The sequence below is a fragment of the Neofelis nebulosa genome, chromosome 8, assembly GCF_028018385.1.
Source record: "Neofelis nebulosa isolate mNeoNeb1 chromosome 8, mNeoNeb1.pri, whole genome shotgun sequence".
NCBI lineage: Eukaryota > Metazoa > Chordata > Mammalia > Carnivora > Felidae > Neofelis > Neofelis nebulosa.
The window spans coordinates 107,968,888-107,994,499 of record NC_080789.1 but is presented as its reverse complement, the minus strand read 5'-3'; the positions used below and the strand labels follow the sequence as shown (position 1 = coordinate 107,994,499).

Genomic DNA, 25,612 nt, shown 5'->3' with positions numbered 1-25,612 from the left:
ATGGAGCTTGCAGGATGGGGCCCTGTGGGTTCTCCTCAGAAGATCCCTGAGGGCCAGTGGCAGAAGAGTGTGAGGGCTGAGCTGCAGTGAGTAAATGTTCCCCTTAGGGCTCCTCAAAGGAGGGAATGAACGGGGCGCCTGGGTGGCGCAGTCGGTTAAGCGTCCAACTTCAGCCAGGTCACGGTCTCGCGGTCCGTGAGTTCGAGCCCCGCGTCAGGCTCTGTCTGGGCTGATGGCTCGGAGCCTGGAGCCTGTTTCCGATTCTGTGTCTCCCTCTCTCTCTGCCCCTCCCCCGTTCATGCTCTGTTTCTCTCTGTCCCAAAAATAAATAAAAAACGTTGAAAAAAAAATTAAAAAAAATAATTTAAAAAAAAAAAAAAAAGGAGGGAATGAACAATGAACTAACTATATTTGGAGCGGCCTGGTGCTGCCCTGACCCAGAAGTACAGGGCAGCCTGGGGATCCAGTCCAGGGAAGGTCTGAGGAGCTGAAAATGCCTAAGAGGGGCTGGTCTGGGTACAGTGGTTTTACAATTAATTGATCACAGCCAGTTACAAATTTCTTTGTTCCTTCTCCACTTCCACTGCTTTACTTGACTAGTCTAAAAATTAAAAAAACAAAAAAAGACAAAAGAGCTCAGGAAGGGCAGGTAGCAGGAAGTCAGAGGAAGGGCCACAAGGCTTTGAGCAAGGGGTGGTAGACCCCTGGGGCTACTGAGAATCCAGCCCAAGGGTTCACTTGGAATCACATGCTTCCAAGATGTTTAGGATTCTCCGTTCTGCTGTTTTTTTCCTCTTCCTTCACTCTTCTGTGTGTAGGATTTTTAGCATTTTCTTGATCAGTCTTGTTTCTTGCTTTTCTCTCTACTCTTCCTCTCCAGTTTACCCCTTCTTTCGTTTACCCCTCTCCTTTCCATTTAATTGCCATCCCCACCTCAGAAATCAGCTTGCATTTCACATGGACATGTTGGACAGAGCACAGGTGTGGCAGGGGGAACAAGACTGGTGTGCCAAGCTGAGCTGCCCGCTTATATCCTGAGTCTCTGAGGAGCCCTCTCCTCACAGCCTGCTCTTGAAGCACAACCCGGCTTTGTATTCAGGACAGCTTACACACACTCTGGGTCAACCAGCTTCTCCGGCTGGAGTGCCCTGGAGCAGGTGGTGAGTGACTGGGAGAGAACAGGAAAGGGAACAGCACATGGCAAAGGCAAGGAACACTGGCAGTGCTGGGGACAAGGAGCATCTGAGCAGGAGCATGGGGCTGTGAGGAGAACCCATCAGTGTGGACTGATGGCTCCGTGAGTTCTTCATTTTCTTCTACAGATGGGACAAAGTGTCAGAAAGTCACCCCTCCACCCTCTCTGCAGCCAGGGGTAAGGAGGGCAAAGGTCTGAATGAGTGCACTCAAGGATAAAGTACTTTAGCCTGGGGGGTTTCAAGTTTTTCTTTAATTTGTTTATTTATATTAATGTTTATTTATTTTTGAGAGAGAGCGCACAAGCAGGGAAGGGGCAGAGAGAGAGGGGGACAGAGGATCTGAAACAGGCTCTGCACTGACAGCAGTGAGCCCATTGTGGGGCTTGAACTCACAAAGCATGAGATCGTTACCTGAGTAGGATGCTTAACTGACTGAGCCACACAGGTGCCCCTAAAGTTTTTCTTTTTTTTTTTTTTTTTTAATTTTTTTCAATGTTTATTTATTTTTGAGAGAAAGAGACAGAGTGTGAGTGGGAAAGGGGCAGAGAGAGAGGGAGACATAGAATCCAAAGCAGGCTCCAGGCTCTGAGCTGTCAGCACAGAGCCTGACACGGGGCTCGAACCCACAACCCGTGAGATCATGACTTGAGCTGAAGTCGGGCACTCAAGGGACTGAGCCATCCAGGTGCCCTGCCCCTAAAGTTTTTCTGTAAATATCACCTGGCTACAAATTAGGGTCACATAATTCATCTGAGACTGGGTCACCAGGTTGGTGACCAGCTGCAGCACTGGTGCCAGGAAAGCCCACACAGGTCCTCAGAAGTGCCTTCTTTTCTAGACTCGGGCTCAGCTGTACTGAAGGAAGGTCCTGTCACCCTTAGCCCAGGATTAGCATGGCCACATCCCCTGTCTTGAATTTTTCTGAGCAGGGGAGACCAATGGGCTAGAGAACATGAAGGGTGAGCCTGAGCAGGAAGCCCTGTGATGTGCTGAAGTTCCAAGCCTTCAGGACCCTCTTTGGGCCTTTGCTTTGCTCCTGTCATTGTCATCTAGTGTCTTTAGTACTGGCCTTCCTTCCCACTTGAAAAACTTGCTTTCAGGATAGGAGAAAGCATCAGCTATTTATATGCAGTGAATTTTTTCAACTTGCTGTGTCTGTGTTGTCCAATTTTCAAGTCATTAGCTTTAATTGTGGTGCCAAAGATGTTATTCCTTTCCTCCAGAGGCCTGGAGGGGCCAGGAGCTGACCAGGGCCCCTGGAGCCTCCCTACCACTGGGTGGCCAGTTAATCTGCTAATTGCCAGGGGTTGCTAGTCTGGAACCAGTGGGGGTAGAGGCTCTAAGGGTAAGTCCATAAATGCTCTTCACTTTCCTGCTTAAATCTGATTCCATTGAAGAATAGACATGGGAGAGATGGAATAAATATCTGACTTATTACTGTTAAAAGCCTGTTGGAGAACATGGCTTATTTGGGAGACAAAATGGGCCTGCTACCCCTCTACCCTTGAATCACAAGAATCCAGAGGTCTCAGGCACAGGTGTAAAACCCAGCCCTCCTCACCACAGGGGCAGTCTGGAACACCAAGTCCTATCAATGGGCTGGCTTCCCAAAGGGAGAAAGGACAGAGTCACATGCACATAGTTCTTTCTTACAAGCCCACCCATCAAGAAAGTCATGTCCCAGGTAAAAAGCCCACCCATCAAGAAAGTCCTCTGCCCCAGGTAAAAAGCCCACCCATCAAGAAAGTCCTCTGCCCCAGGTAAAAAGAGGCTAGTAGTACTGTTAATAGAAGTTGTTTCTTTAGGAAAACATGAGGAGAAGGGAATGGGTATCACTCCCCAGCAGAGATGAACTCAAAATTCTCCCTCAGCAAGACTGGGTGGGGCCTGGGGAAAGCCGTGTGTGTGTGTGTGTGTGTGTGTGTGGGGGGGTGGTGTGTGGTGGGGGGTTGGGGGGGTGGTGTGTGGTGTGTGTGTGGTGTGTGTGTGTGTGTGTGTGTGTGTGTGTATGTCCCTTTACTAACCACCACCTACATCCACCCACCTCCCCTGTTGTCTGCTCCCCATCCTCCACTCTCTTTTAGCCACAGCATTCCAGCCCTTCCTCTTTTGGAGGCATTCCAGCCTTTTTGTCTGCTTCCTAGTATGAGGCATAAAATGCCAATTTCCTTTATTCCCCCTTAAAAAAAACATTTTTAACTGTTTATTTATTTATTTTTTGAGAGAGAGAGAGAGTGAGCGCACGCACACACGTGCTCAAGCGGGGAGGAGCATAGAGAGAAGACAGAGAGGGAGACATAGACTGTGAAGCAGGTTCCAGGCTCTGAGCTGTCAGCACAGAGCCTGATGTGGGGCTTGAACCCATGAACTATGAGATCATGACCTGAGCCAAAGTCATTTAAGACTGAGCCACTGAAGGGGCGCCTGGGTGGCTCAGTCGGTTGAGCGTCCGACTTCAGCTCAGGTCACGATCTCACGGTCTGCGAGTTCGAGCCCCGCGTCGGGCTCTGGGCTGATGGCTCAGAGCCTGGAGCCTGCTTCCGATTCTGTGTCTCCCTCTCTCTCTGCCCCTCCCCCGTTCATGCTGTGTCTCTCTCTGGCTCAAAAATAAATAAACGTTAAAAAAAAAAAATTTAAAAAAAGACTGAGCCACTGAAGCACCTCCCTTTATTCTCTTTTTATGTGGAAAAGGACACCCCTATTTTTAACCAGGTACAAGGCTACATTTTCCAACTTTCTTTGACACTAGGTGTGGCCATGTGATTAAGTTTTGGCCAGTGAGGTATAAGCAGATGTGGCACACCTGGGAGGTATTGTGAGTTCAGTTCCAAACCACTGAAACAAAGTGAATATCACAATAAAGCAAGTCAAGTAAATTTTTTGGTTTCCAGTGCATTTAAAGTTAGGTTTATACTATACTGTAGTCTACTAAGTGTGCAGTAGCACTATGTGTAAAGAAAAACCCCTGATATACCATAATTTAAAAAATACTTTATTGCTAAAAATGCTCACTATCATCTGAGCTTTCAGCAAGTCATAATCACTTATCACAGATCACCATAACAATATAATAATATGAAAAATTTTGAAACATTGCAAGAATTACCAAAATGTGATGCAGAGACATGATGTGAGCAAACGCTGTTGTAAAAATGGCACTGATAGACTTGCTCAAAGCAGGGTGGCCACAAACCTTCAATCTGCAGAAAATGCATTATCTGGGGGCACCTGGGTGGCTCAGGTGGTTGTGTCTGACTCTTGATCTTGGCTCAGGTCGTGATCTTGCAGTCGTGGGATCAAGTGTTGCGTCAGGCTCTGTGCTGTCAGCACAGAGCTTGGGATCCTCTCTCTCCCTCTCTCTCTCTCTCTCTCTCTGCCCCTTCCTCATTTATGCTCTTTCTCTCTCAAAATAAATAAACAAACATTTTATAAAATGTATTATCTGTGAAGTGCAGTAGAATGAGGTATACCTATGTAAGACTTCTGGAAATTTTACCTGTAGGGAGATGGCATACCCTTTTTTGTCTCTTTTTTCCTGATGCCTGGAATATGAACATAATATCTGGGTTTGAGCAGTTGTCTTGGACCATGAAGTGGAAGCTGTGCAGTGAAGACAGTAAAGGAGCAAAACAGGAGCCTGGGTAGCTAATCAGCTGATGGAGTCACAATACCAAGCCTCACTGTTCTTTCCCAACTTAGTTTCTATGAAAGAAACAAATTTCTACCTTATTTAAGCCCTACTCTTTGGAGGTTTCTGTTACTTATAGCCAATCCTAGTCCTAACTAACACAAAGTATGTGCGTAGATATGAGCAGGCTTATGCACTCAGGTGCACATACAAATATATGTGAACAAGTTTATAGGGGCAGCAGGAGTATGGATATTCATTCATTTGCCTACTAATATTAATTGAGCACCCATCAAGTGCAAGTTACCACAATATGACCTATGAGGATGACAAAGGTGAATCAGAGAGGCACCTTGCTCTCAAGGATTTTTCTTAATCGTTTCTGGCTTATGAACTCCTAGAGAATCTAAGGAAGACTTACCAATATTTAAACACACACACACACCCATACACAAATACCCAGAGAGTATTAATTACAATAGCCATATCGGAACCTCCCAGATATACGTGTTCTGTCACCTTTCCTGAAACAAACCAGGCTACTTCTGATTCCTGCCAGGGATGGCTCAAGTTTCATGGAGTTCAGTGCACAGGTGGGGAAGATAGAAAGCAAAGCAGATCCAGATACAGAACACAGTGACCCAGGTTGCAAAACCTCTGGAGATGGAATAGCAGTGATTATGATATAATTGTGATCATCAAGCGTATTAGTTACCTCTTGCTGTGCAATAAATTACCCCCAAACTTACTGGCTTAAACAACAAACACTTATTATTTCCTAATTTTTGAGGGTTAGAAATTCAAGAGTGACTTGGCTGGGTAGTTTTGTCTTACAGTTGTTCATGAGGTTTTGGCCAAGATGTCCATGAGGGTTGGAGGATCTGCCTGAAAGATGGCTTTCTTCACATGACTATTGGTGGGGGGGCTTCAGGTTTTTACCCTGTGGGCCTTTCCAGAGAGTTGGCTTGAGCGTCTTTAAGTGCATTTGAGTGTCTTTAAGTGTATTTGACTTCCTTAGAATGAATGAGCCAAACAAGAACAAGGCAGAAAAGCCATAGTATCTTTTAGGACCTAGCCTTGGCAATCACAGTGTTACTTCTACTTCATTTTTAAAATTTATTTATTTATTAATTACTTACATTTATGCATGCTTCATTTTATTTATTAAATATGCATTAAGTCCGGGGCACCTGGGTGGCTCAGTCAGCTAAGTGTCCGACTTCAGCTCAGGTCATGATCTCACACTCCGTGAGTTTGAGCCCTGAGCAGGGCTCTGTGCTGTCAGTCCAGAGTCTGGAGCCTGCTTCGGATTCTGTGTCTCCCTCTCTCTTCTCCTCCCCCACCCACGCTCTGTCTCTATCAAAAAATGAATAAACGTTTAAAAAAATTTTTAAAAATATGCATTAAGTCCAGCCCATACTCAATAGGAGGGGACTAAACACCTTTTTAGAAGAGGATTGTCAAATAAATTGTGGACATTTTAAAATCATTACACCAAGAAATCTTGTACCTGCTAAAGCAGTTTCTAGGTAGTTTGATAGCAGGAAGAGATTAGGAACATTTCAATCTTGGAAAGCCACATACCCTGGCAGAGTTTATGAGTTGGGCTATGATGGGTTTAGTTAATGTGAATCAGTCTGCCAGATCTTGCTCAGTTGCATCTGAACTGACAAAATTAAGATCTTGGCCTTCGAAGTTGAAGATCTGAGGATATTGCTAACTAATCTCTGAGTTAGCACAGTCTCTGTCCATCCCTGACGCCCCCCTTGTTTCCTCTTACCTAATGCTAAATATATTGTGGACTCAGCCATTCTTGGTGTAACTATATCCAGGGGACAGATCAAAGGTCTTAAAGGGGGCATCTTACACATTTCAAATGGTACAAACAGCCGTGCTCAAAAGCAAAGGTGTTCGCTTAGTTATCTGACCCTCTTTTGGGACAGTTATTTTCTCCCTTGTATTCTAGTCCTGATTCAACCTCCCTACAAAGTGTAAGTTTGCAGGATTATTTATGCATATAGTCTCCCCAGGAATTAGCACACAGCCGGGCAGGAAGGAGGACCATAGCAAATATTTACTGAAAGACTACAAGAATGAATAATTGGTATCCTACAAGAATTCCTTGATTGGTGTTCAGGGAACTTGAACATCAAAAGAAAACTTTGCCTCTCCCTCCCCCTTGCAAATAAGGATTGATTCCCTCCACAGTTTCTTTTCTCTCATAAAGTCGCCGAAGGTTGAGGGAGCTGGGACTTCAGTCTGAAACGCATGTTCCAGGAATTCCGCAGGTACATAGGCCGTGCATACTGGCCTGTCACCCCAAGTGTCCGTCTACTAAGGGCCAGACTTTGCCTGCGCCTCTTCGCTCCAACAGAACCCCCACCACGGCCCGCCGGGCAAGAACTTTCTGCACCTGGTTGAGTACCGGCCCCTGTTCCTGCCGCTGCCCCTGGCCTGCCCCGCCCCGCTCGTGCTCAACCCGGTGCCCAGCTTGACTCAGAACTCAGCCACACCCCTAGCCCCAACTGGCTCGCGCCTCACCGCGCTTCCAGACACGGACTCTAGACTACAACTCCCGAGACGTCTCGGGCACCGATCGGCCCGAGAGCTCCCCGGCCGCTGATTGGCTGCGCAGCGGGGACGTGGGCGGGGACGGCCGCGGGCCGTGGCGACTGTCTGCATGTGCGCGCGACGGGCGGCCGGATGGCTGTGCTCCGCAGCCTGGCGGCGGTCGGTGCGGTGCCGGGGCTCTGGTGGGGGGCGGCGCGCGCGGCGGCGGGGCTCAGGGGCCGCTGCCCCAGAAGAGGTTACGCCGCGGACTCCGCACAGGTGAGAAAGTCCAGGTTCCCACCGAGCAGGTCCTCAGGGCTGGGGATGGGGCCGGAGCCGCCGGGAGGGAGGGAGGGGCCGGGCCACTCCGGCATCCCCGGCCTCCTGGGAAATGGCTTTTACTAGGCCACTGACCTCGGTGCGCTTCGTTCTTTCCCAGAGCACGAGTGTCCCTGGCGCGTCCCGCCTCCCCCTCAGTCAGGGGATTTGCCGTGCCTTCGGCCTGAAAGAAAAGTTACTCCAGCTAGAGAATGAACAAAACAAACCCAAAACGCGCACCAGGATTGTTTCTTGGCCGTTCGCTGCTTTCATCTCCAAAGTTACTCCGCGATTTCTGTGTTTCTGTTTTCCTGGTCAGAGTGTGATTCTTGCATTTCCTCTGTGATTTTTCAGGATGAGAATCTTTCGGTTTTGATATTTCAGCTACATTTGAAAGAGATTTGGGGACTCGCGATAGACTCCCCTCTGGGATCCGCGCCTATATAAACGGACAGCCCAGAGATAAATGTGGGTTTTGTGCGACTTTTTTACTTTGGTTCCATTCACTTGTGGGCCGTGCTTATAATGAGCCTCTGTTACATGCAGAATGTAGGGGAAGCTCTGAGGGGCTAGAGGAAGAGAACTGGTGCAGGGTCCCCAATTTGTCCCGGTGCTTAAGTGATAATTCCACAACTTTGGAGGTAGATATAACCCTGTAGTAAGGAAGCTGAAGCTTGGAGTCAAGTTTTTAAGTACTTTTCTTTGTAAGGTCAAACAGCTGGTGGACAACTGTGCCAGGACCCTAATAAGGCAGGTAGTCAGATCTGTCACCCTCACTTCCCCCTGGGCCATTTGTCTTTTTTTTTTTTTTTTTTTAAGAGGATTACTTCGTTTTCTAAAATCACAATTTCTGTGTGTAATGATGATAGTATTGTACATTTATGTAGTGCTTTCACGGTAACCCTTTGATGATTTTAAATACTTATTTTTAAAAACAGCACTTTGTGCCACACACTTCACAATTACTAATTTATACAATTTTTATGACAACTCTATGAGGTAAGTACTGTTATTCCATTTTACAGATGGAGGGACTGAAGCACAGAGAGGTTAAGCAACTTGCCCAAGGGTGTACAGCTGGTAAGTGGTAGAATCCGGAATCCAGGGCAGTATGGTGCCAGAGTCCTAGCTCCTAACAGCTATGTTATCACTGTTCTCATTTTTGCATATGGAGCAGCTAAGATTCAAAGAAGTTAAGTGACTTGACTAGTGCCACAGAGCTAAAAGTGGCCATGCTGGAAGCATGGAATGAGACTATTTTGGTAAAAGGACTTTTTGTCTTATAACGATTGTATTGACTCTAGCGTCTTTGCAGGTGATATTTCCAAGTGACTTTCTGATAGAGTAGAAAAAGGGAAGAAAGACATGTAGCGTCAGCATTTCAGAGTACTAGCTTTAGAATTGAATCCTGCCTGTACTGTTTAGTAAATGACTTAAGGCAAATTACTTAGCTTCCTAAGCTTCAATTTCTCCATCTATGCATTGAGGATATTACTTACCATGCAGTGTTTTTGTAAGAATATCTGTAGGGTATTTTCTCTGATATATGTAGCGTACTTTGCACAATGACTGGCAGATAGTAAGTTCTCTTAAATGTGGAAGTGATTGGAGTAGACAGTAGACAGTTCTAATGCTGTTGTTGAAAACATACCAAACCAATTCCAGGTTAGAAGCAAAAATACAAAGGAACATCTTAGTAGTCCCTTCACTTCAAACTAATCTTAAAACCACACATTTTGGGGCACCTGGGTAGCTCAGTTGGTTAAGTGTCTTGACTTCAGCTTAGTTCATGATCTTGTGGCCGGTGAGTTTGAGTCCTGCATCGGAATCTGACAGCTCAGATTCAGGATTCCATGCCCCTCCCCTTTCTCTGTCTGTCTGTCTGTCTGTCTGTCTCTCAAAAATAAACATTAAAAATAAAACCTAAACCTAAACCATACATTTTATCAGTGCCACAGATAAGAACTTTAGGATTTGGCCTAATACCCAGGACTAGTTAAAAACAAAAGATAACAAAACAAGTGATAGCAGAAGAAAAATCAGAACACAGATACAGAAGAGAATGAAAAGAAAAATGAAAAAAAAAAAAAACAGAAAGGAGGTCTCTTTCTATATAGATAACTTTGTTTAAAGAACTTAATAAACTTTATTTTTTAGAAAAGTTTTAGGTTTACAGAAAAATTGAACAGAAACTGTAGAGGAATCCTATATATATTCCCCCTTCCCCCAGTTTCCTGTGTTACTAATATCTGGGTGTTAATGTGGCACATTTGTTACAATTGTACCTTCACTTTCTTGTTACTGAGTGCTTGGTTTCTCTGTATACATTCATCTAAGGGTTGGTGGTGTATGATTACTCATTTATATAGTTAGAGATGAGGGAGCCTTAAAGACATTGCTAAATTGTCCTGAAAAAGGTTTTCGGTAGCAGGGTCTGTGGATTCTTATTTCTAAGAGAGCAACTTTTGTGGCTATTTAGGATATGGGCATTAAAACTATGTATGGTTAAATTTTGTAGCCATCAGCACAAATGAGACATTTTATTTTTTTTAACTATGTAAGTTTTCAAAAATCCAAAACCAATAATATGAACCCATATAACCATCTCCCAGATTTAGCAGTTAATGACAGTTTGCCACACTTGTTTTGCTTATGTTCCTCCCCTCTCTTTTTTTCCAGTGTTAAGCTTTTATTTTTTTATTTTTTGTTTTTTCCAGCTGTAAGATTTTAAAATGAATTGCTGATTTCTTATCACTTTACCCTCAGATTCTTCTGTGTGTACGTCTAAGAAAATGACATTTTAAACATAACTACAATGCTGTCATACCTAACAACATTAGTAATTCCTTAATATAACTTAATATCCTATCCTTTTATTTTAATGTTTATTTTTGAGAGAGAGAGAAAGGGAGAATCCCAAGCAGGCTCCGCGCTGTCAGTGCAGAACCCTCTGCAGGGCTTGATCCCATGACTTTGAGATCATGACCTGTGCCAAAATTGAGAGTTGGACACTTAACTGACTGAGCCACCCAGGTGCCCCCTAAACAATTTTTTTAATTTAAGTAATCTCTTTCCTCAATGTGGGGCTTGGAGTCATGACCCGAAGGTCGAGTCACATGCTCCACCAGCTGAGCCAGCCAGGCGTCCAAAGAATGATTTTTTTTTTTAAAAAAAGGACAATGTTCAGAGTGCCTGGTTGGCTCAGTAGGAGGAGCATGTGACTCTTTATCTCAGGGTTGTGTGTTGGAGCCCCATGTTAGTTGTAGAGATTACTAAAAAAAAATAAATAAACTTAAAAAGGACAATGTTCAACTTTGTAAGTCCCAAGAAATACATATTGAGAGAGATACCATCATTTTTAAACTTTTAAATTAACAGGACCTTTGATAATTAACAAACTCTTTGATACATATGAAAATTATTATCGGCAAGCATAAAGTGCATTACCAGTGGCCGTGTAAGTTGACGCATGTTTTTATTTTTTTACTTTAAGCTTTAAGTTTGTTTATTTATTTTGAGAGAGAGAGAGAAAGAGAGAATGAGCAAGGGAGGGGCAGAGAGAGGGGGACATAGAGGATCCGAAGCAAGGAGAGCCTGATGCGGGACTTGAACACATGAACTGTGTGTGATATCATGACTTGAGCTGAAGGCCGATGCTGAACCGACTGAGCCACCCAGGTGCCCCATTTTTATTTTATTTTAGTATTTATTTATTTTTGAGAGAGAATGAGAGAGCGCATGTGAGTGAGCGCACAAGCAGGGGAGGGGCAGAGAGAGAGAGAAGGAGACAGAGAATCCAAAGCAGGCTCCAGACTCTAAGCTGTCAGTGCAGAGCCCAGTGTGGGGCTCAAACTCATGAACCGTGAGAGATCATGACCTGGGCTGAAGTTGGATGCTTAACCAACTGAGCCATCCAGGTGCCCTGATACATGTTTTTAGAAAACGTTTGTCAATAGGTTACACATCATTAAAATGTTTGTACTCTTTTTTTTTTTTAAGATGATTTTATTTTATTTTTAAGTGTTTATTTTTTAGAGGGGGGAGGGGACAGAGATGGGGACAGAGGATCTGAAGCAAGCTCTGTACTGACAAGAAGCCTGATGTGGGGACTTGAACTCATGAACTGTGAGATTATGACCTGAGCCAAAGTCAGTCACTCAGTTGACTGAGCCACCCAGGAGTCCCAAAATATTTGCACTCTTGACTTTTTTTTTAAGTGTATTTATTTATTTTGAGAGAGAGAACACAAGCGGGGGAGAGGCAGAGAGAGAGAGGATCCCAAGTAGGCTCCATGCCCCAGCATGGGGCTTGATCCCACAGACTGCAAGATCATGACCTGAGCTGAAATCAAGAGTCAGACACTTAACTGACTGGGCCACCCAGGTGCCCCTGCACTCTTGACTTATTACTCCTACTTTTATGAATCTAGCTTAAGGAAAAACCAGTAATCATGAAGAAGTTCTTTATAACATTATTCATAGTAGCAAAAATGTAGGAAAACGTAAGTATCCAAAATAGGGGGAAATATAATGTTAGTGGAGTATTCACTGAGAATTATGTAGCTAGAAATGATGTTTAGGAGATAGAACTATGTATATTGATATGGAAAGATAAATAAGAGATACCAAAAGTATTTAAAAAAAAAAGGTCAGAAGGAAAAGAAAATAAAATATAATGCCATTGTGTGTTAGTTAACAGATAAGAAGTTATTACTATAGATTTATAAAAAGTTCCTGGAAACATACAAGATAGGAAACAACACTAAGTGGAAGAAGGAGACAAGAAACTTGAGAAATTTTTTATATCATCTATAGCAATTGAATTGTTTTTTTTTTAACTCCGTGTGTGTTGTAATAAAATTGTAAAAGATGATTATGAAGGCTGTTGTAACAGATAAAAATATTTGAATGTCAAGCAAGAACAGGATGTAAAATCGAACATATAAAGTTTAGTTGTAGCTATGTGATAAGCATAAGAATAGAAAAAGAAGAGTCTATGGTCATACCACCCTGAACACACCCAATCTCATCTGAAATCAGAAGCTAAGCAGGGTCAGACCTGGTTAGTACTTGGATGGAAGAAAACAAAGAGATGAGATTGGTTATGTTAAAGTGCTGGAATGTTTTTGAATTTCTGTATTTTCCACTTAAAAATTCTTTTATATTAATTATGTAAAGATAGTTTTAACCAAATACTTATATCCTTAAAAATACATGACAAGGGACTAATTCATTTTTATAGATGGATTTGCCTTATCAGAAATCCCATGTCCTCATTTTCTTTTTCTTTTTTTTTTTTTTAATGTTTATTTATTTTTGATAGAGACAGAGCATGAGCAGGCAAGGGGCAGAGAGAGGGAGACACAGAATCTGAAGCAGCTCCAGGCTCTGAGCTGTCAGTACAGAGCCCGACGCAGGGCTTGAACTCACAAACCACAAGATTATGACCTGAGCTGAAGTCAGATGCTTAACCGATTGAGCCACCCAGGTGCCCTCCATGTCCTCATTTTCTATTCAAAGCTCTAGGTGACCTGGGGATAATGAGGCACACCATTTTGTAAGGGTCTTTTCCTTCTTCCCCTTTGCCTCTTGACTCACGCTGTGGTGATTCTCTTTCCACTGTGCAGAGCGCGCCCACTTTTGGGTTCCTGTTGGACATCGATGGAGTGCTGGTGCGGGGTCACAGAGTGATCCCTGCTGCTCTGGAAGCATTCCGTAGGCTGGTGAACTCTCATGGGCAGCTGCGGGTGCCCGTGGTCTTTGTCACGAATGCTGGGAACATCTTACAACAGAGCAAAGCCCAGGAGCTGTCAGCCCTGCTGGGGTTCAAGGTGAGGCAGGTGGAGACATGGAAGCCCAAAGACGTGGTTCTGGTGGCACCCCCCTTCCAACTCTAAGCTGCCTTTCCTGGGTTTGGGCAGTGTTGCATAGCCCTCGGGCATGGCCAGTTGGGTCAGTACTAGAAAATAACTTGAAGTTCAAGCTTAGACTCATGAGTAGAGCCTCATCAGCATGGGCATTTTTTTATATATCATTATGCGTTGAGCACAAAAATCCTGCCCATGGATTAGATAGTTTCAGTCTGCTGTCTTTGTATCCATTTCTTTTCTAGGCACCAGGATTGTCTGTTTTGGATTGTCAGCCCCTGGAAAGCAAGGGTCACATTTTCCTAAATCTCTGTATACCAGGTGGCACTCTTGTTTCTCATAAATACGTTGTACACAACTGAATGAACACTGTCCCCCAAAAGCAGTCCCTTTTTGCCCATTTGGAGCTCCACTTGGTATATCAACATTGACACATCCTTCTTTGTTAAGGGTGGATTTAGTTTTTGGAAACAGCCCTTTGGAACCAAAAGAATAAATAAAGTGGCTGATTGACTGGGTTCAACATTGCTTGGGGGTGAATGCAGAGCAAAAGAGTACAACTGGTTCCCTTCTGTGCCTTCCAGAGAGGGTTCCAAAAACATTGTGAATATTGGCTGCATTGTTGGAGTTTGTATTATATAAATGTTAAAAAGTTAAGTCTTTAAGTAGAACTGAAAACAGAAAGTCAAAGTCAGAGGCATATTTCTGTGACAATGACAAAGAACATGCACATAAACCCTGTGGTCTCCAGTTGGAGGAACTGAGAACAGGTTTGGTGAGTGGTCAGAACCCACGACTAATGGCATTTCCTGCTTGTTTGTTTTTTGTGGCAAGAGCCAAAGTAGGTTCTTTTCACACCTGTTTGGGTAGTGTCTAGAAGTGTCCGGGTGCCAGAAAAGGCTGCCCCCACTTTTTTTCTGCACAGATTTTTTTCCTTTCTAAGTGAAAGAAGCCACCTATCTCCCCATTATTTTCCCTCAACTGTTGTGTCACCTCTGCTGTCCTCTGTCTTTGGCTGTCTGTACAGGTGGAGCCAGACCAAGTCATTCTCTCTCACAGCCCCATGAAGCTCTTCTCCCAATATCACAACAAGCGGATGCTGGTGTCTGGGCAGGGGCCCCTGGTGGAAAATGCCCGAGTGTATCCTTTTGGTGATTCTTGCTCTGGCTGAAGAGGAGAGGACAGGACTGGAGTTTTTCCTTCCACGGCTGAGGGGGGACCATAGTGAGGTGTTCTGACTGCATGGTGCCAGAGCTTATGGGATATGTGGTAGGCTCTGGAGGGAGGGAGGATGGCTCCCAGGTATGGCCGGTCCTGGTTCCTGATAGTTTCCAAAAGCCAGCCCACTGAATTGGAATCTACTGGGGAGCTTAAAATACAGGTTCTTGGGGGCACTTGGGTGGCTCAATTGGTTAAGTGCCTGATTTTGGCTCAGGTCATGATCTCACAGTTTATGGGTTCAAGCCCCGCATCAGGCTGTATGCTGACACCTCAGAGCCTGGAGCCTACTTCTCAGATTCTGTGTCTCCCTTCCCTTTCTCTCTCTGCCCCTCCCCTGCTCATGCTTTCTTTCTCTCAAAAATAAATAAACTTAAAAAAAATATATATAGATTCTTGGTTTACTAGGTCTGAGATTAAAAATCAGCAATCTGTATGTTAAAAGAGAAAACTAATTAGGTTTGGGAACGACTGCTCTAGCATTGTTCTTTGGGGTGCTCAATCAACTTATCAACTAATATCTACAGTGAACCTTTTGGGTGTGTGTACACTCAAGAGGCAGAAGACTTGGTCCCTGTACTCAAGCAGCTTATTCATTTGCTCATTTTGTGAACCTGTGTTGAGCACTTCCTCTGTACCAGCCCTGTGCTGTGTGCTCTGCAGGGGCAGGGAGACCAAGAGAAGCACATGGGGCTGTGTCTTCCTCAAAAGGTTCATGCTTGAGGAGGTAGGAGTAGCACACCCAGAAAGGATGCAGGAGTGTTTAAGATGATACATGATTGAAGTCCAAGGAGTACAGTACAGGTTCTGAGAGTCACAGGTGTTGGGAAGGGAGGATCTGGGAGTGGGAATGACTGGTGGCTTCATGGAGGGATGTGGCTGTGCCACGGGAGATGGTTATGGTTTTCCATGCGGGGAAGGAGGTAAGGATGCTGAAGAGAGCAGGGAAGACATGGATCCCCAAAGCAGGAGATGGGATTGGGACAGGGTGGGGAATGAGAAGAGGAAGAGTGGTGTCTCGGAAAGGAAACCTCAGAAGTAAGGGCAAGAGGCCAGCGAACTTATTTATGTGGGCAGGAGAGTCATTGCAGGTGTTGTTGCTGTTAGCATTTTTGAGAGTTTCATTTTGAAAGTAATCTGAAACCATGCCCAGTTAAGATTTTAAGTGGGAATTGAGGACAAGAAAATGGAGGCAGGTCTTGGAGAGGAGAGGTTGGTTGGCACTGGCATTCCACTCTTCGTGGGCTCCCCAAACTGTCTGAATCTGGCTTCTCCTCAAGAGTTAGCTCACGTCTGACTTCTCTAGACTCTGTCCAGCTACCAGCCCACTGAGGAGTCTCCTCTTTTGAACTCAACACATGTGGCAGCACTGTTCACAGAGTGCTGGTTTAAATGGGCCCTGGGCATGTAGTGAGCTTGAGGCCAGAGATTCTTGTGTGCTTCTGTGCCCTGGTAGTGCCCAGCATAGGACCTGGCACCGGAGTGTGCCCAGTGACCACCGATGCATTCAGTGATGGTGTGCATACATGCTCTGCCTGTGCAGTCATGGCTTGTCCTCCAGGATTGCCATGGGCCTTGCGGGGCTGTGTCTGGGCTCTCACTGGTTTACTCCTGTCTGGGGATTGGGTGGACTAGTTTGGTTGGGACTGTGTTGGTTCCCCTCACCTTAGAGGCATCTCCCAGAAGTGTCCAGCTTTGCTTTCCTAATCTTGCTGTAGACTGGGCTTTGAGAATGTGGTTACTGTGGATGAGCTGCGAATGGCCTTTCCTGTGCTTGACATGGTGGATCTCCAGCGGCGGCCAAAGACCACGGTAATAATGAGCATGCTCCTGGGTGTCTCGTGTTTAGTTTTGTCCTGTTATTCCCCACATGGGTTCTTCTTACCAGCCTTGCAACCCCTCCCACTAAGAACTTCATCTTATCCATCTTGGAGAGGCATATCTGGCCAAGGATTTTGTTCCCCAGATACACAAGGATGGCCCAGAAGAGCAACTGGCTCCTAAGGACTTTCCTTTCTGCATCGTTTGTAATTAGCTGAGAATCCCTTTCAAAGCCTTAGCATTTCCAGTGAGGAGTTTTATATTTTACCAACTCGCTTTTTGAGTGTTGCTTGGGAGAATCATTAACCTTTGTGAAATTAATCATTGCTGCTACTTTATACTGAAGCTTGCTATGGAAAGTTGTCCTTATGAGAAACAGCTTGCTTTTAAAAGTAACCAGCAATTCTGAGTATGTCCATATTCCTTTTGGGTTTGGCTCTTATTTGAACCACTGATTTGACTTGTTATCTCTTCTGATCACTAGTTACGGAGCCTCTCGTTGATCTTTTAGAGTATGACTGCCCGCCCTTGATGGCCTTTGGCCCCCCTTCCTCATGTGAACTCTATGTCATATGGCCTACAGTTTAAGTCAAACCACTGTCAAAATATGGAAAAATGTAGTTATAAACAAATAAGCTTAACTTTTGTTTATGTAGCCTTAGTCCTTTCTCTGGAGCTTTCTGATTGAATAGAGCACTTCATTGCCTTTGAAAGCTTTCTTCTAGGACCATGCAAATTATGTGGAGAACTAGAATGTCAGAGTTGGAACAGATCTTAGAGCAGCTCAGAGACTGAGCCCCGTGCAGAGGAAGGGACCTGCCCCAGGTCACATAGCTGGTTAGTAGTAGTGCCAGGACTAATAGTCTAGAAAAGGAACGGACTCCAGGAGATTGGTAAACTGAAGACTCCTGCCTCCTCATCTCATGTTGAGAGAAATGGTCCATCATGCCCTGATGGCCTCCCTTTTCTCCATAGGCTTACCTTCATCTGAGCTACCTGATTCTAGACTCTTGCTTGGCTTATAACTTACCTCCTGTCCTGGAGAAGGACAGCTGACTAGCCCTTCCTCCTGGGAGACTTTCATATGTGGGTTCCCTCAGACTGTTCTGTGGTAGCCCTGCTCTTTCTCTCTTTACTTTTCTTTGTAAATTTTTTTCCTCAGTCCTATCTGGCTTCTCCTTGGCTTGGACTAGGCCTGGGGGTGGTCTTTGATCTGTCTAAAGTGTGTCTTTCCTCCTGCTACCCCTTGAAACTGGTTGTGTGGCTGTCTGGTAGTGGACTGCGACTGTGGCATTAATGGGCCTATTCTTTGTCTCTTGGCAGCCCCTTCTAAGGAACGACTTCCCTGCCATTGAAGGTAATGAGGTCCTCTGCTGGGATGGATAGGCGTGGCTCTGGGTGCTTCTCCTTTTGGCCCTCCAGGCTGTCCTAGTGCCGCTCTGTGCCTACAGACTGGTAGGGTTGCTAGGGGCGTTGGATGTCAGGTCGTCTGGGTTCTAGTCTCAGATCTGCCACTTACTACCTCTGAGACATTTGTTTTTAATCTTTCCTTCCCCATGTCACTTGCCTTAGTATTCCAGAAAAATTGTAAGTGTAGAAAATCTTAGCATGGAAAGGCCCCCAGAGGTTATCTAAACCAGTGTTTCACAGCTCCATTAAACCCAGTTCTCCCTTGTATAACAAAATACCATAATGTCCTCTTTACTACTCTGCAGTGAAGTTCACTGATACTGTATATTAATTGAATACATACTGAATAATACTGTATATTAAAAATTAACTAGTTCAACATAAGCCCTATTTATGTATGTATGTATGTATGTATGTGTTTTGAGAGAGAGTGCGTGAGTCGGGGAGGGTCAGAGAGAGGGAGAGAGAGAGAATCCCAAGCAGGCTCCGCACCATCAGTGCAGAGCCCAGTGCGTGGCTTGAGACCACGAACCATGAGATCATGATCTGAACCAAAGTCAGACACTTAACTGACTGAACCACCCAGCTGCCCCTAAAGCTCTAATTGTAAGAGGGAGAGATAAAACAAAAATTTTTTAGTAAGGTAATATGTACTTCAACATGTAAATGATTATTCAAGAAGACATAATAAAGTAGTGAAATAATAATACAAAACATGGAATCACCATGAATGTTACAGCTACAAATGCAGCCTGATATAAGTGTAATAGGTGTGATATAAGTGTGTTTTATTTGTGACTCAGAAATTAGGGGCAGCATTGTCATTGGTGAAGTGATTTTCCAAAATAGGGAACAACTATTGGTAAAGTTTTGAAAAGATAAAGTGCAGTCTTTTCTTGACTTATATGATAGTTGCATTTTTGGAAAATGAGTGTGTATGAAAACTCTACCAAAAAATACTTTATGTTTACATGTAGAATTAAATTAGGGCTTAAGCTCAATTAATTATAAATAGGTTTTTCACCTTTGTGAATGTCAGATGGAACACTCAAATGTTAATAGGGGCCAGTTTTTGATTGTTTAGTAGGAGTATTCTGAGCATCTAGCATTCTTGGCCCCCTCCCATGATCCCTTGCCATGATCATTACAATTAAAATACATCCTCCAGGGGTGCCTGGGTGACCTAGTCAGTTAAGAAACCAACTTCTGCTCAGGTCATGATTTCACAGTTCGTGGGTTTGAGCCCTGTGTTGGGCTCTGTGCTGACAGCTCAGAGCCTGGAGCCTGCTTCGGGTTCTGCATCTCCCTCTCTCTCTGCTCTTCCCCCACTCGCTCTCTCTCTCTCTCTCTCTCTCTCAAAAATAATAAATAAACATAAAAAATAAAATACACCCTCTAGTTTCTAGAACACCTCCCTAGGGGGCAGTACTTCCCCCTTGAGACCACCGGTTTTGTTCAGTCACTGGCCTTGTAGCTTATATTGGCAGCTACCATTTGCTAAGTGCTGTGTGTCCAGCATGGGTTAAGTGTTTTATTACATCATTTTTATCCTAAACGATAGTAGGTATTGTTATTACATACTTGGGAAGGCCGAGGCTTAGAGAATGTAAATAACTTGCCCACATTCACAAAGGAAAATTAACAGGGACTTGGAATGCAGGTCTGTGTCACTCTGGATCCCCCTGTCCTAGCTGTTAGGTTTACAGGCCTCTGGGGCTCAGAGAGAAGTGGCTGAGGAAGATGAGCCCTTTGCCAGGTACTTGTGAGTGAGGTGGTCAGGAGAGCATTAGTCAATCGGAGGAAGCAGGCTTGAGACTTGGCTGCTGGTTTTCTTTGTTTTCACCTCTTCTGTGAAGTACTGGCGAATACAAGTGAAAAGTGGGTGCCCTTAGGAAGTGCCTTCCTGGGTCCTGGGCTTTGTTCACCTTGGGTGAATGGGTGAGTGGCTCTTTGAAGGCTGGTTCTGGGAACTGTGCCCTTGCAGGGGTGTATACTGTGGAGGAAGAGCTTGTGGTTGGGTGGTGCCAGCTGGCATCAGCTGGCCTTCTAAGGGCCTTCCTCCTGCCAGCCACAGAGGGCAGGCAGAGTGCCCTGCAACCCTCACCTCCATTCCTTTACTCTTTAAAGGGGTACTCCTCCTTGGGGAGCCAATCCGCTGGGAGACCAGCCTGCAGCTGATCATGGATGTCCTTCTCAGCAATGGGAACCCTGGGACTGGTCTGGCAACAGCCCCCTATCCCCATCTTCCTGTCCTGGCCAGCAACATGGATCTCCTTTGGATGGCTGAAGCCAGGATGCCCAGGTGAGGACACAGAGTCTCTGGGTTTGACTGTGGTGGCCACTGCCATCTGTTGCCTGGGTGGTCCTGCTGACAGTTTCCTACCATCTGGGCGGTCGGTACTCTGGCGGTCAGACCCCTACCTGAGCAGAACCCATATTTGTCACAGAAACTTAATCTTCTGGGAGGATTTTCAATGGGTCACTTCTAATTATTAAACGAAAAGTATAGCTTACAGAACATTGAAGATATGTTGAGATGATCTTTAACGCATGATCTTTGCCCTCCAGAATCTTAACAGAACATGTTATTTTTTTTTAAGATTTTTATTTTTTTTAAGTTTATATATTTTATTTTCAGAGGGAGAGAGAGAGAGGGAGAGAGAATCCCTAGCAGGCTCTGCATTGTGAGCCCAGAGACTGATGTGGGGCTTGAACTCACGAACTGTGAAATCATGACCTGAGCCAAAATCAAGTCGGATACTTAACTGACTGAGCAACCCAAGTACCCCTTTTTTAAGATTTTTTTTTTTTTTAAAGTAATCCCTAATGTGAGGCTTGAGCTCATGACCCCTAGACCAAGAGTTGTGCACTCCACCGACTGAGCCAGCTGGGCTCCCCCAGAACATGCTGTGTTTGCCTGTGGAGCCCAAATGATGGATGACTTCTGAGGCCAGCAGTACAGCTGCTCCTTGCATTGTCCCTGTAGCACGAGTTCTTTGTTGTTTCTTTCTGCCCTTAAGATGTAGGGGCAGGGTATGCAATAATTATTCTGATGATTGTGTAGGCCAGAGAGCTTGAGACCCAGTGGGTAAGTGACTTTCTCAAAGGCACATTGATATTGAGCAGGCCCATGTTCTCTGCTCAGCTGTTTAAACCTCATCTGGTGTGTCCTTTTTGGAGGCTAAGAACAGTCTAGGCAGCGCTTTTCCTAGCCCTTGAGGGCCTTCCTGGAAGGGCAGCTATGGCTATTGTGTACTGTATGGCTGCTCTTAATCTGCAGGCCCAAAGTCTAGAGTTTTCTTTCTCTGCTACTTACTGATTCCCAGTGCACTCTGTGAGTGATCCATCAACAGAGGGCAGCAGGCCCAACACTTGATGCGACTGAAGTCATGTCACTCATTAACTCCAAAGAGATGAGTGTTACAAGTGTTCCCTTGTTACTTTAAAAGATATATTTCTGCAAGGGCACTTGTGTGGCTCAGTCGGTTAACCATCCAACTCTTGATTTTGTCTCAGTTCATGATCTCACAGTATGAGATCGAGCCCTGCATCGGGGCTCTGAGCTGAGCATGGAGCCTGCTTAGGATTCTCTCTCTGTCTCTCTCTGTCTGCCCCCACTTGTGCTTTCTCTTTCTCTCTCAAAATAAATAAATATTTTATAAAACGTATATTTCTGCATGCTGAGGTTAGATATTTTTTCTGAAGTATTCTTCCTATAGTTAGTGTGTGCTGACAGTAGGTGAGAGGGGTTTGGTTATGTAGGCTGGAACTGAATAGCCAGGGGCAAATTTCATTTTATAAACTAAATTTGAGATTGATTTTCTTTCTTTTTTTTGTTAAGTGTTTTTATTTATTTACTGAAAGAGAGCGTGTGCAAGGGAGGGGCAGAGAGGGAGGGAGAGAGAGAATCCCAAGCAGATTCTGCACTGTCAGTACAGAGCCCGACGCAGGGCTTGAACTTGTAAACTGTGAGATAATGACCTGAGCTGAAACCAAGAGTCGTACACTTAACCGACTAAGCCACCCAGGCACCCCGAGATTAATTTTCATTCAGTAATTTAAAAATTGAAAATAAAATTTGTCACATAAATAAGTGACACTGAAATACAAGTTTATTTGTTTTTTAATTATTATTTTTAAATTTTCTTTTTTTTTTTTTAATATATAATTTATTGTCAAGTTAGCTAACATACAGAGTGTACAGTGTGCTCTTGGCTTTGGGGGTAGATTCCTGTGGTTCATTGCTTACATACAACACCCAGTGCTCATCCCAACAAGTGCCTTCCTCAATGCCCATCACCCATTTTCCCAGCCCCCATCAACGCTCAGTTTGTTCTCTGTATTTAAGAGTCTCTTATGGTTTGCCTCCCTCTATAACTTTTTTTTCCCTTTCCCTTCCCCCATGGTGTTCTGTTAACTTTCTCAAGTTCCACATATGAGTGAAAATATATGATATCTGTCTTTCTCTGACTGACTTCTTTCACTTAGCATAATACCCTCTAGTTCCATCCACATGGTTGCAAATGGCAAAATTTCATTCTTTTTCATTGCCAAGTAGTATTCCATTGTATGGATATACCACATCTTCTTTATTCATCCGCCGATGGACTTTTGGGCTGTTTCCATACTTTGGGTATTGTTGAAAGTGTTGTTGTAAACATTGGGGTAACATGTGCCCCTATGCACCAGCACTCCTGTATCCTTTGGATAAATTCCTAGTAGTGCTATTGTTAGGTCATAGGGAATTCTATTTTTAATTTTTTGAGGAACCTTCACACTTTTCCCTAGTGGCTGCACCAGTTTGCATTCCCATCAACAGTGCAAGAGGGTTCTTGTTTCTCCACATCCTTGCCAGCATCTGTTGTTTCCTGAGTTGTTATTTTAGTCACTCTGACTGGTGTGAGGTGGTATCTCAATGTGGTTTTGATTTGTGAAATACAACTTTAATATGTTGGACAGCATCTGTTAAGATTTGGTTTAGCAGCCAGGGATGAAAACCCGAAACAAAAGTGTCTTAAACAAGATAGAAGTTTCTTTCTTTCTCATGTTAAAGAAGTATGCGGTAAGCAGTCCAGGGCTTGTGTGGAAGTCCCACCTATCTGGGACAGGTTCCCTCTGTCTTCCTGCTGTGCAATCCTTGGCTCTTAACAGCATAATCCAAAATGACTGCCTGAACTCCAGCCGCCATATCAGCATTCAGGCAGCAGGAAGAGTGGGGAAGGATGGAACAATTTTATACTCCCCAATTTTACACTTGCTAATAGTTTAGCCCAGCACTTCTGATTTCATTGCCTCTTTGCCTGTAGCTTATTCACATGGCTGCTCACCTCGCTGCAGTGGAGGCAAGGGAGTACTTTTTACATCGGGTCACAATATGGTAAGCTGCAAATTGACACTGAGAAAGAAGGGGAGAATGGCAACCAGTAGTTTCCACAAATTTAAAGCTGAATTTAAACTTCAGTTTGTGGAAGTTTACAACCCACTGCTTGGGTTGTAATCCTAGCTCTGCCATGTTGGGCAAGTTACTTAATCTTTATGCCTCAGTCTTCTCACTGTAAATGAGGGGAATGACTGCTCTCTCATGGGGTTATTCTGAGAGGTAAGTGTGGTATGCCATCTCTAGTGCTCAACAAATGTTAGTAGATAACAGCAGGTCATAAAAATAGGTAATGTCATTCTTACTAGAAATAAGTTCACTTACCTGTCACCAACAGGGTGCTGGAGTGAAAGCTATAGGGTCCTGCTTAGGGCCTGTGAGGGGAGGCCTGAACTGCTGAGCTCTCTTCTCTGACAGGTTTGGCCATGGCACCTTTTTGCTGTGCCTGGAAACCATTTACCGAAAAATGACGGGCAAAGAGCTGCGATACGAAGGCCTGATGGGCAAACCCAGCGTCCTCACTTACCAGTATGCAGAGGACCTGATCAGGCAGCAGGCGGAGAGGCGGGGCTGGGTGGCCCCCATTCGGAAACTCTATGCTATTGGGTAAGTGCTGCTCCAGCTTCTCATCCCTTTCAAGGCTCCCCCTGCTCTTCCTCCATACCTGCTCACTCCCTTGTTTCCTTGTATCAAATGCACGCCAGTTCCACAGCTGTCCTTTGCTCTCTTTACCTTGTAACACTGAACTGGGTTTTTTTTTCTCTTTCCTTTTCTGGTATGGCTACCCCTGCCAGTGATAATCCTATGTCTGATGTCTACGGTGCCAACCTGTTCCACAAGTACCTGCAGATGGTGAAGCATGATGGGGCAGAGAAGCAGGGGGCTGGTGGCTTGTGGAGGCAACGACCCTCAGCAACGCAGAGCTGCGCCTCTATCCTGGTGTGCACTGGTGTGTACAATCCCAAGGGTCCAGAGCCTACCCAGCCTGTCCAGGGTGCAGAGGAGGCTCCATTCCATGGGCACCGGGACTTCAGCTTCAGCCCGGGGCTCATGGAGGCATCCCACATTGTGAATGATGTGAACGAGGCGGTGCAGCTGGTTTTCCACAAGGAGGGTTGGATTTTATAGTGAGGGCTGTGCATTGGAGGCAAGGGGGCAGGAGGGGCCCTGGAACATTATGGGAGTCCTGCTGACTAGCTTCTGGCCCAGATCGCTGGGCATCAAGTCAGGGCCGCTTCCTGTGACACTTTCTGCTGCCCCACGGGGTGTTATTAACTGGTCACTTAGAAGAAGACACTGTTTTTCTTCTCCTGCTGGGCAATAGCCACAGAATTGTATCTGGGTAGCATTTTGGGTAGAACAGTCAGGATTTTCTGGGCTCAGTTCCTGTCTGATTCTCCTGGCAGTCTGACCTCAGGCTAGTTCCTTTACCTCTGTGCCTCAGTTTCATCTCTCATTTCAGTAGGGACTTCTGAAAAAAGGGGAAGTGGTAGGAAATAATGTGGAAATTTCTACAGAGCCTTGCCTGCATTGAAGGCACTACTGCGTCACTGCATGCCAGCAAGGTATGTCGCTAACACTAAGATACTGCTTTTTATTGTATTTTAGCTTATTGCCCAGAGACTTTTGGGCTTATTTTTTTTAATTGAAATAATCATAATAAAAATTCATTATGCTGTCTATTGCGAAGTGCTTCTTGGAAGGTACTAGAAAGTCCGGTGGGGGAAGAGTAGTGGGTGAGCAATGTGGGTGATCTTGAAGCAAAGAGATTGGTGCCATTTTGCTCCCATAAGGTGCTGATGTCTCTGCTTTCCTACCTCTGTTCTCCCTCCCACCACCAACCCACCCCCGACCTGCAAAGCCTGAGTCTGTCTAGGAATTAGTTATGCCCAGGCTTTGGTATGTACTTGGCAACTTCTCTGATACGGAAAAAAAAGATCTTGCTTATGGTTTGTTCAGAAAGAACAAATCACACAGAATCCTGTGTGATTCTGGAAAGAATGTGTTTCTTATATTCCTTCCTCTACGAGCAATCCAATTTACTTTCCATGGTCTGTGTTGCCAAATCCCTTGGTCATTTCTTGCCCTTGTGTTACTCCAGCAGTCATTTGCATGTGACACAAAGCTGATCACTCCCTCCCCTCTTCTCAAAATACTCTTTACTTCTCTGTATCTCACTGACTTCCTGACCCTTTTGTTTGGATGCCTGGTAGTCATTCAGAGGGAAA

General features: G+C 44.8%; 1 protein-coding gene across 1 annotated transcript; it reads left to right on the top strand.

Moving 5' to 3' along the window:
* HDHD5 (haloacid dehalogenase like hydrolase domain containing 5) lies at positions 1-25,064 on the top strand. Its single transcript, XM_058682261.1, has 10 exons — positions 1-69; positions 7,199-7,306; positions 7,390-7,653; positions 13,319-13,522; positions 14,586-14,698; positions 16,495-16,588; positions 17,921-17,954; positions 20,135-20,309; positions 23,802-23,990; positions 24,179-25,064. The coding sequence occupies exons 1-10, from the start codon at positions 1-3 to the stop codon at positions 24,510-24,512; spliced, it is 1,584 nt and encodes a 527-aa protein (XP_058538244.1). The 3' UTR covers positions 24,513-25,064.
* The last annotated feature ends 548 nt before the right edge of the window (positions 25,065-25,612 follow it).

Bases quoted from the DNA above. Each gene is read 5' to 3' on its own strand.
- HDHD5 (XM_058682261.1), top strand. From the start codon at position 1: ATGGAGCTTGCAGGATGGGGCCCTGTGGGTTCTCCTCAGAAGATCCCT. The intron at 20,310-23,801 runs GTGAGGACACAG...CTTCTCTGACAG, and splicing joins GCTGAAGCCAGGATGCCCAG to GTTTGGCCATGGCACCTTTT. The intron at 23,991-24,178 runs GTAAGTGCTGCT...TACCCCTGCCAG, and splicing joins CGGAAACTCTATGCTATTGG to TGATAATCCTATGTCTGATG.